The sequence below is a fragment of the Oncorhynchus nerka genome, linkage group LG20 (genome assembly GCF_034236695.1).
Source record: "Oncorhynchus nerka isolate Pitt River linkage group LG20, Oner_Uvic_2.0, whole genome shotgun sequence".
NCBI classification, from domain to species: Eukaryota; Metazoa; Chordata; class Actinopteri; order Salmoniformes; family Salmonidae; genus Oncorhynchus; species Oncorhynchus nerka.
In genome coordinates this window covers 43,874,336-43,886,727 of record NC_088415.1, presented here as the reverse complement: position 1 = coordinate 43,886,727, position 12,392 = coordinate 43,874,336, and the positions used below count along the sequence as shown (strand labels likewise).

At 44.4% G+C, this 12,392-nt stretch overlaps 1 protein-coding gene across 5 annotated transcripts in view; it reads left to right on the top strand.

Annotated features, from left to right (window-relative positions):
- The window catches only part of atf7a (activating transcription factor 7a), a 53,896-nt gene extending 43,557 nt beyond the window's left edge, over positions 1-10,339 (top strand). For 4 of the 5 annotated variants that reach the window (XM_065005533.1, XM_029622826.2, XM_029622824.2 and 1 more), the window contains 4 exons: positions 907-1,050; positions 1,487-1,675; positions 1,852-1,957; positions 6,385-10,339. In XM_065005533.1, the coding sequence (XP_064861605.1) occupies positions 907-1,050; positions 1,487-1,675; positions 1,852-1,957; positions 6,385-6,653 (708 nt within the window). In that variant the 3' untranslated portion in view covers positions 6,654-10,339. Of the gene's footprint in view, positions 1-906; positions 1,051-1,486; positions 1,676-1,851; positions 1,958-5,607; positions 5,662-6,384 lie in introns of all 5 variants that reach the window. The other variant, XM_065005532.1, reaches the window with a different exon arrangement.
- The last annotated feature ends 2,053 nt before the right edge of the window (positions 10,340-12,392 follow it).

The following is a 12,392-nucleotide window of genomic DNA, read 5'->3' as shown; positions in this document are numbered from 1 at the left end:
CGGCCTTTCAGGTTATGTCGATATAGGACTCGTTTTACTGTGGATACAGACACTTTTGTACCGGTTTCCTCCAGCATCTTCACAAGGTCCTTTGCTGTTGTTCTGGGATTGATTTGTTGTTTTCGCACCAAAGTACGCTCATCTCTAGGAGACAGAATGCGTCTCCTTCCTGAGCAGTATGACGGCTGCGTGGTCCCATGGTGTTTATACTTGCGTACTATTGTTTGTACAGATGATCGTGGTACCTTCAGGTGTTTGGAAATTGCTTCCAAGGATGAGCCAGACTTGTAGAAGTCTACAATTGTTTGAGGTCTTGGCTGATTTCTTTTGATTTCCCCATGATGTCAAGCAAAGAGGCACTGAGTTTGAAGTTAGGCCTTGAAATACATCCACAGGTACATCTCCAATTGACTCAAATTATGTCAATTAGCCTATCAGAAGCTTCTAAAGCCATGACATCATTGTCTGGAATTTTCCAAGCTGTTTAAAGGCACATTCAACTTAGTGTATGTCAACTTCTGACCCACTGGAATTGGGATACAGTGAATTATAAGTGAAATAATCTGTCTGTAAACAATTGTTTGAAAAATGACTTGTGTCATGCACAAAGTAGATGTCCTAACCGACTTGCCAAAGTGGTTGAAAAGCGAGTTTTAATGACTCCAACCTAAGTGTATGTAAACTTCCGACTTAAACTGTATCTATGTATCTATCTCCCTTCGTTGCCCTTTACCCTTCAATCCCTCCTTCTATCTCGGTTTGTTTGTCACGTGACTGAGATGGCAATAGTCCAGAAGCAGTTGTGACAACATAAAGGAACACGTGTTTGTGTTTGTTTTTGTGTGTGTATTTTGTCCATGTGTGTTTTTAATGTTAAAATGGTCCTGGTTGTCCTGTCTCCTGTAGAGGCTGAAGGCAGCGCTGGCCCAGCAGAGTTCAGGAGGTCATGGTATGGGAGGTATGGCCGGCAGCCCCATGCACCCCCAGAGGATGGAACAGAGCCAGTTACTGGTGCAGCACCCCGACGCACCCTCCCCAGCACAGCCACAGGTAAGACGACGTGGAGACATGGACACACTCTTACTCCCTCAAGCACTCACTCACTCACGCACATGCATGTTCATTGTAAAGAATACACATGGAGGTTTTACTTTCTGGTAATCAGGGTTGGGCTCAATCCATTTCAATTCCAGTCAATTCTGAAAGTAAATAGAAATTTCAGTGTACTTCCTGAATTGACCCCAACCCTGGTGGCAGTAGAATATTATCAAAATCCTCTTGACTTGGATCTTCATGACCTGTCGTTCGTTGACATCAGTAGAAGGGCAGGGGCATTATTATTTAGGCACTGAAAGACAATTTTGTATCAGTCTTGTTTTAGGTGTTGACAATCTGACTCAAACCCTCACACTCTCTCCCACCTCACTCTCTCTCCCACCTCACTCTCTCTCCATTTCCACCACGCCCTCTCCCCCCTTCCCTCCAGGTGTCTCCGGCCCAGCCTACTGGTGGTCGGCGGCGGCGTGCGGCGGAGGACGACCCGGACGACCGTCGACAGCGTTTCCTGGAGAGGAACCGGGCGGCCGCCTCGCGTTGCCGACAGAAACGCAAAGTCTGGGTCAACTCCCTGGAGAAGAAGGCAGAGGAGCTCGTCTCCATGAACGTCTCGCTGGCGGTGTGTGTGATGATTTTCAAAGCCGCACTGTACTTCGGTCTCATCTCTCCTTTTCTCCGAACCACTTACTCGTTGAAACAGTTCAACCAGTTTGAAAATAGAAGATATTCGGTCCTCTTCTGGCTGTACTGGGTAGAGACAGAGTATTGACTCATTGTGTTACTGTGTTTCTTCAGAATGAAGTGTCTCTCCTGAGGAATGAGGTGGCTCATCTCAAACAGCTACTGCTGGCTCACAAGGACTGCCCTGTCACCACTCTACAGAAGAAGATTGCCTACATGGGTGAGCCTGCTAGCTAGCAGCAGCTAGAAAACACATGGGAAACTCTAATATGTACTTTTGTAATATTATCTTATGTTGTTCTTGTCTATAACTGTTCTGTTGGATGGGGAGCGTCGTTGCACAGCTAGTTTCAGGTCTCTCTGAAGATGTTCGATCTGGTTCAAGCCTGGACTCTGGCTGGGCCACTCAAGGACATTCAGAGACTTGTCCTGAAGCCCCTCTTGCATTGTTTTGGCTGTGTGCTTAGGGTCGTTGTCCTGTTGGAAGGTGAACCTTCACCCCAGGCTGAGGTCCTGAGCACTCTGGAGCAGGTTTTCATCAAGGATCTCTCTATACTTTGCTCCGTTCATCTTTCCCTTGATCCTGACTAGTCTCCCAGTCCCTGCCACTGAAAAGCATCCCCACAGCATGATGCTGCCACCACCATGCTTCATCGTAGGGATGGTGCCAGATTTCCTCCAGATGTGACGCTTGGTATTCAGGCCAAAGAGTTAAATCTTGGTTTCATCAGACCAGAGAATCTTGTTTCTCATGGTCTGAAAGTCCTTTAGGTGCCTTTTGGCAAATCCAAGCGGGCTGTCATGTGTCTTTTACAGAGGAGTGGCTTCCGTCTGACCACTCTACCATAAAAACCTGTTTGGTGGAGTGCTGCAGAGATGGCTGTCCTTCTGGAATGTTCTCCCATCTCTGCAGAAGAACTCTGTAGCTCTGTCAGAGTACATTTTGGGTTCTTGGTCACCTCCCTGACCAAGGCCCTTCTCCCCCGATTGCTTAGTTTGGCCTGTGGCCAGCTCTAGGAAGAGTCCTGGTGGTTCCAAACGTCTTCCATTTAAGAATGACGGAGGCCACTGTGTTCTTGGGGACCTTCAATGCTGCAGCAATTTTTTAGTACCCTTCCCCAGATCTGTGCCTCGACACAATCCTGTCTTGGAGTTCTACAGACAATCCCTGGTCTTTGCTGAAATCTGTTGGACCTTATATAAACAGGTGTGTGCCTTTCCAAATCATGTAAAATCAATTGATTTTACCACAGGTGGACTCCAATCAAGTTGTAGAAACATCTCAAGGATGATCAATGGAAGCAGGATACACCTGAGCTCAATTTCGAGTGTCATGGCAAAGGGTCGTGAATACTTAAGTAGATAAAAAAATCATCTAAAATCCTGTTTTCGCTTTATCATTATGGGGTATTGTGTGTAGATTAATGAGGAAACAAATGTATTTGATCCATTTTAGAGGCTGTAACAAGAAAATGTGGGAAAAGGGAAGGAGTCTTAATGCACTGACGTCATCCTGACCAACTGGCCCTCCAAATACACCTCCGCTGTCTTTTTAACCAGGATCTCAGCGATCACTGCCTCATTACCTGTATCTGCTACGGATCCACAGTCAAACGACCACCCCTCATCGCTGTCAAGCACTCCCTAAAACACTTCTGCGAGCAGGCCTTTCTAATCGACCTGGCCCGGGTATCCTGGAAGGATATTGACCTCATCCCGTCAGTTGAGAATGCCTGGTCATTCTTTAAAAGTAACTTCCTCACCATCTTAGATAAGCATGCTCCGTTCAAAAAATGCAGAACTAAGAACAGATATAGCCCTTGGTTCACTCCAGACCTGACTGCCCTCGACCAGCACAAAAACATCCTGTGGCGGACTGCAATAGCATCAAATAGTTCTCTATTTCTGAAACTATCCGCCGCCATTGTCCTAACCCCTATTACCAGCCTGTTCAACCTCTTTCATATCGTCTGAGATCCCCAAGGATTGGAAAGCTGCCGCAGTCATCCCCCTCTTCAAAGGGGGAGACACCCTGGACCCAAACTGTTACAGACCTATATCCATCCTGCCCTGCGTATCTAAGGTCTTCGAAAGCCAAGTCAACAAACAGGTCACTGACCATCTCGAATCCCACCGTACCTTCTCCGCTGTGCAGTCTGGTTTCTGAGCCGGACACGGGTGCACCTCAGCCACGCTCAAGGTACTAAACGATATCATAACCGCCATCGATAAAAGACAGTACTGTGCAGCCGTCTTCATCGACCTGGCCAAGGCTTTCGACTCTGTCAATCACCATATTCTTATCGGCAGACTCAGTAGCCACGGCTTTTCTAATGACTGCCTTGCCTGGTTCACCAACTACTTTGCAAACAGAGTTCAGTGTGTCAAATCGGAGGGCTTGTTGTCCGGTCCTCTGGCAGTCTCTATGGGGGTGCCACAGGGTTCAATTCTCGGGCTGACTCTTTTCTCTATATATATCAATGATGTTGCTCTTGCTGCGGGCGATTCCCTGATCCACCTCTACGCAGACGACACCATTCTGTATACTTCCGGCCCTTCCTTGGACACTGCTATCTAACCTCCAAACGAGCTTCAACGCCATACAACACTCCTTCCGTGGCCTCCACAACTGCTCTTAAATGCCAGTAAAACCAAATACATGCTTTTCAACTGTTCGCTGCCTGCACCCGCACGCCCGACTAGCATCACCACCCTGGATGGTTCTGACCTAGAATATGTGGACATCTATAAGTACCTAGGTGTCTGGCAGCGTAGCCTAGTGGTTAGAGCGTTGGACTAGTAACCGGAAGGTTGCGAGTTCAAACCCCCGAGCTGACAAGGTACAAATCTGTCGTTCTGCCCCTGAACAGGCAGTTAACCCACTGTTCCCAGGCCGTCATTGAAAATAAGAATGTGTTCTTAACTGACTTGCCTGGTTAAATAAAGGTAAAATTTAAAAAATAAAAAGACTGTAAACTCTCCTTCCAGACTCATATCAAACATCTCCAATCTAAAATCAAATCTAGAGTCGGCTTTCTATTCCGCAATAAAGCCTCCTTCACTCACGCCGCCAAACTTACCCTCGTAAAACGGACTATCCTACCGATCCTCGACTTCGGCGATGTCATCTACAAAATAGCTTCCAATACCCTACTCAGCAAACTGGATGCAGTTTATCACAGTGCCATCCGTTTTGTTACTAAAGCACCTTATACCACCCACCACTGCGACCTGCATGCTCTAGTCGGCTGGCCCTCGCTACATATTCGTCGCCAGACCCACTGGCTCCAGGTCATATACAAGTCCATGCTAGGTATAGCTCCGCCTTATCTCAGTTCACTGGTCATGATGGCAACACCCACCCGTAGCACGCGCTCCAGCAGGTGTATCTCACTGATCATCCCCAAAGCCAACACCTTATTTGGCTGCCTTTCGTTCCAGTTCTCTGCTGCCTGTGACTGGAACGAATTGCAAAAATCGCTGAAGTTGGAGACTTTTATCTCCCTCACCAACTTTAAACATCTGCTATCTGAGCAGCTAACCGAGCGCTGCAGCTGTACATAGTCTATCGGTAAATAGCCCACCCAATTGACCTACCTCATCCCCATACTGTTTATATTTATTTACTTTTCTGCTCTTTTGCACACCAGTATCTCTACCTGTACATGACCATCTGATTATTTATCACTCCAGTGTTAATCTGCAAAATTGTAATTATTCGCCTACCTCCTCATGCCTTTTGCACACAATTTATATAGACTCTCTTTTTTTCTCTTTTTTTTTTTCTACTGTGTTATTGACTTGTTAATAGTTTACTCCATGTGTAACTCTGTGTTGTCTGTTCACACTGCTATGCTTTATCTTGGCCAGGTCGCAGTTGTAAATGAGAGCTTGTTCTCAACTAGCCTACCTGGTTAAATAAAGGTGAATTTTTTTTTTTTTTTAAATACTAAATCTCTTAATTTATAGGGGATAGTGGTTGAAATAGCTGATTGTGGTTTCTGGTAGCTCGATTCCTTCTACCCTGTAGAGCAGGGACGGGCAACTGGTGGCCCGCGGATCAATTCTCTCTTTTTCAGGGGGGTCTCAATTTACTCTAGAATAGTAGAATACATAAGGTGGAGTTTCAAAATTTGGTTGTGCATCAGCAGTTTTTCTCTTATTTTGTCAGTCACTCAAGTAGCCCATAGCAGCTAAAATGTGTTAGCTGGCCACTAGACTTACCAATCTATCTAAACTTTTAGTAATCAAGGTCGCATTACCGACCGTGGGGCCCCTATTGATTTTGATAGTCACTCTGATATCACATTAAAAACGGCAAACATTTCAATCCACCCTGTGGCAAAATCTATAGTATTGCAAGAAATTAGCTTTAAAACGGCACATTACAATTGCATAAAATGTGTTAGAAAATTGCTAGGTTTTCTCTCTGCCGAATGGCAAAATGTGTAGAATTGCAGCAAACCAAAAATTATTTTGCTTAGGGCCCCCAAAAGGCTAGGGCCGGCTGTGGGTATGGATGTGGGTACGCAGATGAGTTCGTTTTTTTTTTTGTGGCCTCCACCAAAGCTGCCCATCTCTGATGAAGAGTCACTCTGGTAAGCCCATCCCTGTAACACACACTGTTCTTGTGTCTTCGTCTTACAGGAGAGGACAGTCCTATGAGAGACATGTCGGAGCCCACCGGCTCCCCAGCCCCTGTCATCCAACACAGCTCCCTGCCCAGCCCCTCTCCCTCCTCGGGCCCCAACGGCATGGGCGCCCGGGCGGCTGCCGAGGCCATGGCCATGTCCGTGCTGGCTGGGATGGGTCAACACCAGCAGAGGAGAGGAGAAAGGGATGGAGGGAGAGATGAGAGGGATGGTCCCTCCTCCCACGTCATCATGGCTACACAGTCGCACCACTCTGCCAGATGATGAGCGTATCACACATCACGGCCCGGGACTCTACGGCGACACCACCCCACACGGGCAGGAGGAGAGTGGAGGAGATAGTTTAAAAATATATATATATATACATATAAAAAATATATAAAAAATAACTCCTCTCTTCTCAGGTGACCAGAAGAGTAGGAAGGAAACGTTGTCTTACATCAGATAGCGTGACAATTCTGCCTCCGAGCATTGCGTAGGAGTGACGCGACCGGAAGTAAGACAATGGGAGGAGGGACACCCGAAGAAATAATATCTTCCTACTAAAATGAAACAAACTCCTCCTCCTCTTTCCTCCTGCTGTGGTTGCCATTTTGTGTCAGCCATTTTGTCTCATGCCTGGAGCCTTGCTGGAGCTCAGCAACAACAGCCTTCTGGGAATGGACTGGGACAATAAGAGAGAAAGAGCTTCATGTTCTGTTCACTATGCCATAGACAACATACAGGGGCTGGACTCCACACCCCTCGACCCCCCCCCCTCAAAATAATCACCCTACAACCCTCTCGCCTCACCCTCAAGCACTTATGAACTTCACTGAACTGTAGGACTGCATAGCATCTTCCTGAGGGTGGTAATGGTCGTTGTGATAAACTCATCACTCAGACTTTAATTAACAAATACAGGTAACACACGGTCAAACTCACACAACACACGTGCACATACTAGACATACATATACACTCAACGTAAACATTGCATTGATTCACATTTGTTGTTGATCACGTGAGATACCAAAACACTGAGCACTGCAGGGGTCCATATTATTGTAAGAAGGGATTGTGGCCTTGCTCTCCTGCACATGTTGACATGTTTTATTCACACACACAAAGATGATTGACGCTCCGAATCCAAAGATGCATTGTTTTTTTTATACTTTCATTGTCAAGATGGTCGGGATCCAATATTTTAAATTTGGTCTGTTTTCCTGAATCCCTAATAGTTTAAGTGGTTTCATTTTGAGCATCTGTGTCAGTCGTTCACAAAAGTGGACCTCATTTATAGCCTTTTATGATACGTTTTAATAAACCGTGTGTGTTTTTATGTACAGCTGAAAATAGCAATTTGTTGTTTCAATATATGATACACTAAGATCCGGTTTGGTAGCATGTGACATATTTTTTTAAATTAGCATTTTAGTTGTGTTCCTGTGCAGCTTTCTTTACGTTAACGGCACATTTATTTGCAGCTTGGTCCATAGCGAACCAAATTGTGTCTTTGGTTGTCACTGAAGCCGTGCGACACAAACTGAAAGCTAAAAGTAATAGATTCACTGTACACCGTCATTTCTAAATGACTTATACACTTATTATACACAGACATTTTTTCCGGACTACTTCCCCTCTCCTCTGTAACCATTTCCTCTTTCCCATGCAATGTTTGTATGTATTAGTTTCTAAACGTTTACCATCTTTTATGACATCTTAGCTAGCAGAAAGCTTTTCTTCTAATGGTTGTCTGGCTGTCTATCTGGCCTTTCTCTTGTCTTTTTGTGGTACTGTAGTAGTTCATCCTTGCTGCTTTCTGGAGTGGAATGTGCTGCGCTTTAGTCTCTCTAGGTCGTGTTCATTAGACACCAAACGGAACAAAAATGGACTGAAACGATGAGGAACTACCTGGATCTGTCCAATAAGAAATGCTTCTTTTTGTTTGCCATTACAAAACGTTCTGGAATGTTTTTTTTTGTTGGGCTCCCTAATGAACAAGACCGTTGCTGCTCTTATGAATGACTATCCAAAACAAAGCCGTGTTCCTCTGTAACGTTTGTGTGTCTACAAACGGCACTAACACATGAACAAACATGTAACCGAACTGTTATACTGTGGATCAGCACTCACTCAGTGACAGCTCCATCTCTGCTCAACACACACACACACACACACACACACACAATGTGCTCGAAAACAATTTTGCCTTAAAGAATCACTTTCGTGCCTCCAAAATACCCCTCAAAGATGATTGGGTTGCATGATAAAACATAATGCTTCTGCCTTAGGAAGAAAAATAATAATAATTGTCTCAGAAGTTAAAAGCCATTCACAAGGAGTAAAAATAGATTCATTTATTTTATATGCTGATTGTATAGAAGATGCCTTCAAAAAAAATCAGGAGTAAAATGGCACCACACTTCACCACTGCAGTCACCACACTTCACTGTTAGGTGATAATAATGCTGCCATCTAGTGGAGTAAGAGGAACTTCACCTTCTCACAAGGACGGGAATTGGACATGGACCTTGAGGGAAATTCTTTCAGAACTCCTGTGGCAGTCTGGGAACAGTTTCAATTCTTCAGGGATCCCCTTTATGAACAAAGTTTTAGACATTTTGTCTTAGAAAAACAACTCCTAAACAAGGGATAATCTTGTTGTTTTGCATTTGTATGTAACTTCCCCCACGATCCATCTGAAAATGTATGTAACAATTTGCATGGTGTATTACTGCAGAAGTAACTAGAGTATCAGTCAAAAAACATATGGACATGTCTAAAGGCACTTAAATATGCAGGTTTATCATTCATTATGTGTTTTCTTTTGTTTGTGTTTGTATATACTTTGGTTTAATTTGAATACTTTCAGTGACATCAAAAGTTGGCTATTTCTTTTGTCTTTATAATGTATATTATACATAATGGGCTTGTTTCTCGGATACAGATTTAACCTGGTTCTAAACTTTAAAGCGTGCTCAACTTACATTCGCGATTGGAAGTACTTAGTCCAATAAGGATTGCTACTCAGTAACTACTTGACACATCTCACAAATGACTGAACTTCTTTGTTCTATGCCTACAATCCCAATAGTAACCAGGGCTCTGGTCAAAGTACTGCACTATATTGGGGGGGATAGGGTGTGATTTGGGATGCTACCCAACAATGACAATCCCAATGGTGACCCTGTATGGCATTGTGTAGTACTCTGAGCCTGACGCTATAGTTGGCTAGCTGTCCCTTATTAAAAGACGATTGTTCATGTGAAATGGTAAAAAACAAACAAAAACACTTTATTTATCTTTCATGTTAGTTGATCTTGTCATTGGCACTTTGTTTCTTCTCATTTTTGTCTTTGGTATTTTCTTTATTGCGTGCTATTGTTTGTCATCAGGACTATATACAAATACGCTTGCATAATAAACGCTTCTATTATATATTTTTGTGTTGTAATGATGAGATATAGAAATGAATTTGTATCAGAACATCGATTTCTTTATTTTTCCTATCTAAAAGACTTTTAATGTAACCCAACTGTTTGTATCAGCCGGACTGTGCCGGAACCAGAGAGTTAAAATCATGATTCTAATTCGATGGCTGGAACTCTGCTCTGTCTGGACTGCCCATAACTCACAAACCAACTAAGTTATTGTTGCATTGGTTTCATGGAAATCAATGTTTTTTTTATTATAAATATTTCAAAATATTAACCGTTGTTGTGAACAAGTAACATAATTGTATAAGAAAAATTAACAATTTTATGTATGGAGAAGACATTGTGAAAGTTGCTATTAGTTATTTGAATTGTTAATTCGCACAGAATTGAACTAATCATTTCTGAAATTGTCCTTTATTGTACTGTACATCTGTACTATATGAATATATTTACTTTTCCATGCATGTCCAAGTGGAACTACTATGAACACTTACAGTGCTGCGGATTTAATTAAACAAAAGGACCTAATGGATATCAACCGTTTCTGAATCATTTGATTCAGACAATTTCACACAATAGATCTCATTCTGTATGTTTGTTTTACATGGTCACTTCATAGGTCAATGCAGAATTCAGCAATCAATCTCTGTACTAAAGATTTTTGTCCAACTAATAATGTGCAACCTGTGCTGTATCTTATCTTGTGATCACCATAGATACATACATGTGTAACAGTATAACCCATACCCGGGCGCGAACCAGGGACCCTCTGCACACATCAACAACAGTCACCCACGAAGCATCGCTACCCATCGCTCCACAAAAGCCGCGGCCCTTACAGAGCAAGGGGAACTACTACTTCAAGGTCTCAGAGCAAGTGACGTCACCGATTGAAACGCTATTTAGCGCGCACCACCGCTAACTAAGCTAGCTGTTTCACATCCGTTACACATGCATGCCAGTGTTGCCACCTGTAACAGCATCAGATATTTACTGAGGAAAATAATGATAGAGCCAATAGTCAACATCAGGGATAAGTGAAAACCACGCACGTATGAAAACCATACCACGCATTCTCTCAATTAGCTTCATGAGGAATGCTTTTCCGACAGTCTTGAAATAGTTCTCACTTATGCTGAGCACTTGTTAGCTGCTTTTCCTTCACTCTGCGGTCCAACTCATCCCAAACCATCTCATTTGGGTTGGGGTCAGGTGATTGTGGAGGCCAGGTCATCTGATGCAGCACTCCATCACTCTCTTTATTGGTCAAATAGGCCTTACACAGCCTGGAGGTGTGTTTTGGGTCATTGTCCTGTTGGAAAAACAAATGATTGTCCCACTAAGCAAAAACCAGATGGGATGGCATATCGCTGCAAAATGGTGTGGTAGGCATGCTGGTTAAGTGCCATGAATTCTAAATAAATCTGACAGTATCACCAGCAAAGCACTATCACACCTCCATGCTTCAGTGTGGGAACCACAAATGCAGAGATTATAACAGAACATGGCCAAGATGTTCAAATGTTCATAGATGACCAGCAGGGTCAAATAATAATAATCACAGTGGATGTTGAGGGTGCAACAGGTCAGCACCTCAGGAGTAAATGTCAGTTGGCTTTTCATAGCCGATCATTCAGAGTATCTCTACCGCTCCTGCTCTCTCTAGAGAGTTGAAAACAGGTCTGGGACTGGTAGCACGTCCGGTGAACAGGTCAGGGTTCCATAGCCGCAGGCAGAACAGTTGAAACTGGAGCAGCAGCACGGCCAGGTGGACTGGGGACAGCAAGGGGTCATCAAGCCAGGTAGTCCTGAGGCATGGTCCTAGGGCTCAGGTCCTCAGGGAGAGAGAAAGAAAGAGAGAGCATACTTAAATTCACACAGGACACCGGATAAGACAGGAGAAATACTCCAGATATAACAGACTGACCCTAGCCCCCCGACACATAAACTACTGCAGCATAAATACTGGAGGCTGAGACAGGAGCGGTCGGGAGACACTGTGGCCCCATCCGACGATACCCCCGGACAGGGCCAAACAGGCAGGATATAACCCCACCGACTTTGCCCAAGCACAGCCCCTACACCACAAGAGGGATATCTTCAACCACCAACTTACCATCCTGAGACAAGGCCGAGTATAGCCCACAAAGATCTCCGCCACGGCACAACCCAAGGGGGGGTGCCAACCCAGACAGGAAGATCATGTCAGTGACTCAACACACTCAAGTGACACACCCCTCCTATGGACGGCATGGAAGAACACCAGTAAGCCAGTGTCTCAGCCCCTGTAATAGGGTTAGAGGCAGAGAATCCCAGTGGAGAGAGGGGAACCGACCAGGCAGAGACAGCAAGGGTGGTTTGTTGCCCCAGTGCCTTTCCGTTCACCTTCACACTCCTGGGCCAGACTACACTCAATCATAGGAGATGAGTCTTCAATAAAGACTTAGGTCTTGAGAACGAGTCTGCGTCTCTCACATACTGTAGGTAGGCAGACCATTCCATAAAAATTTAGCTCTATAGGAGAAAGTCCTGCCTCCAGCTGTTTGCTTAGAAATTCTAGGGACAGTTAGGCCTGCTTCTTGTGA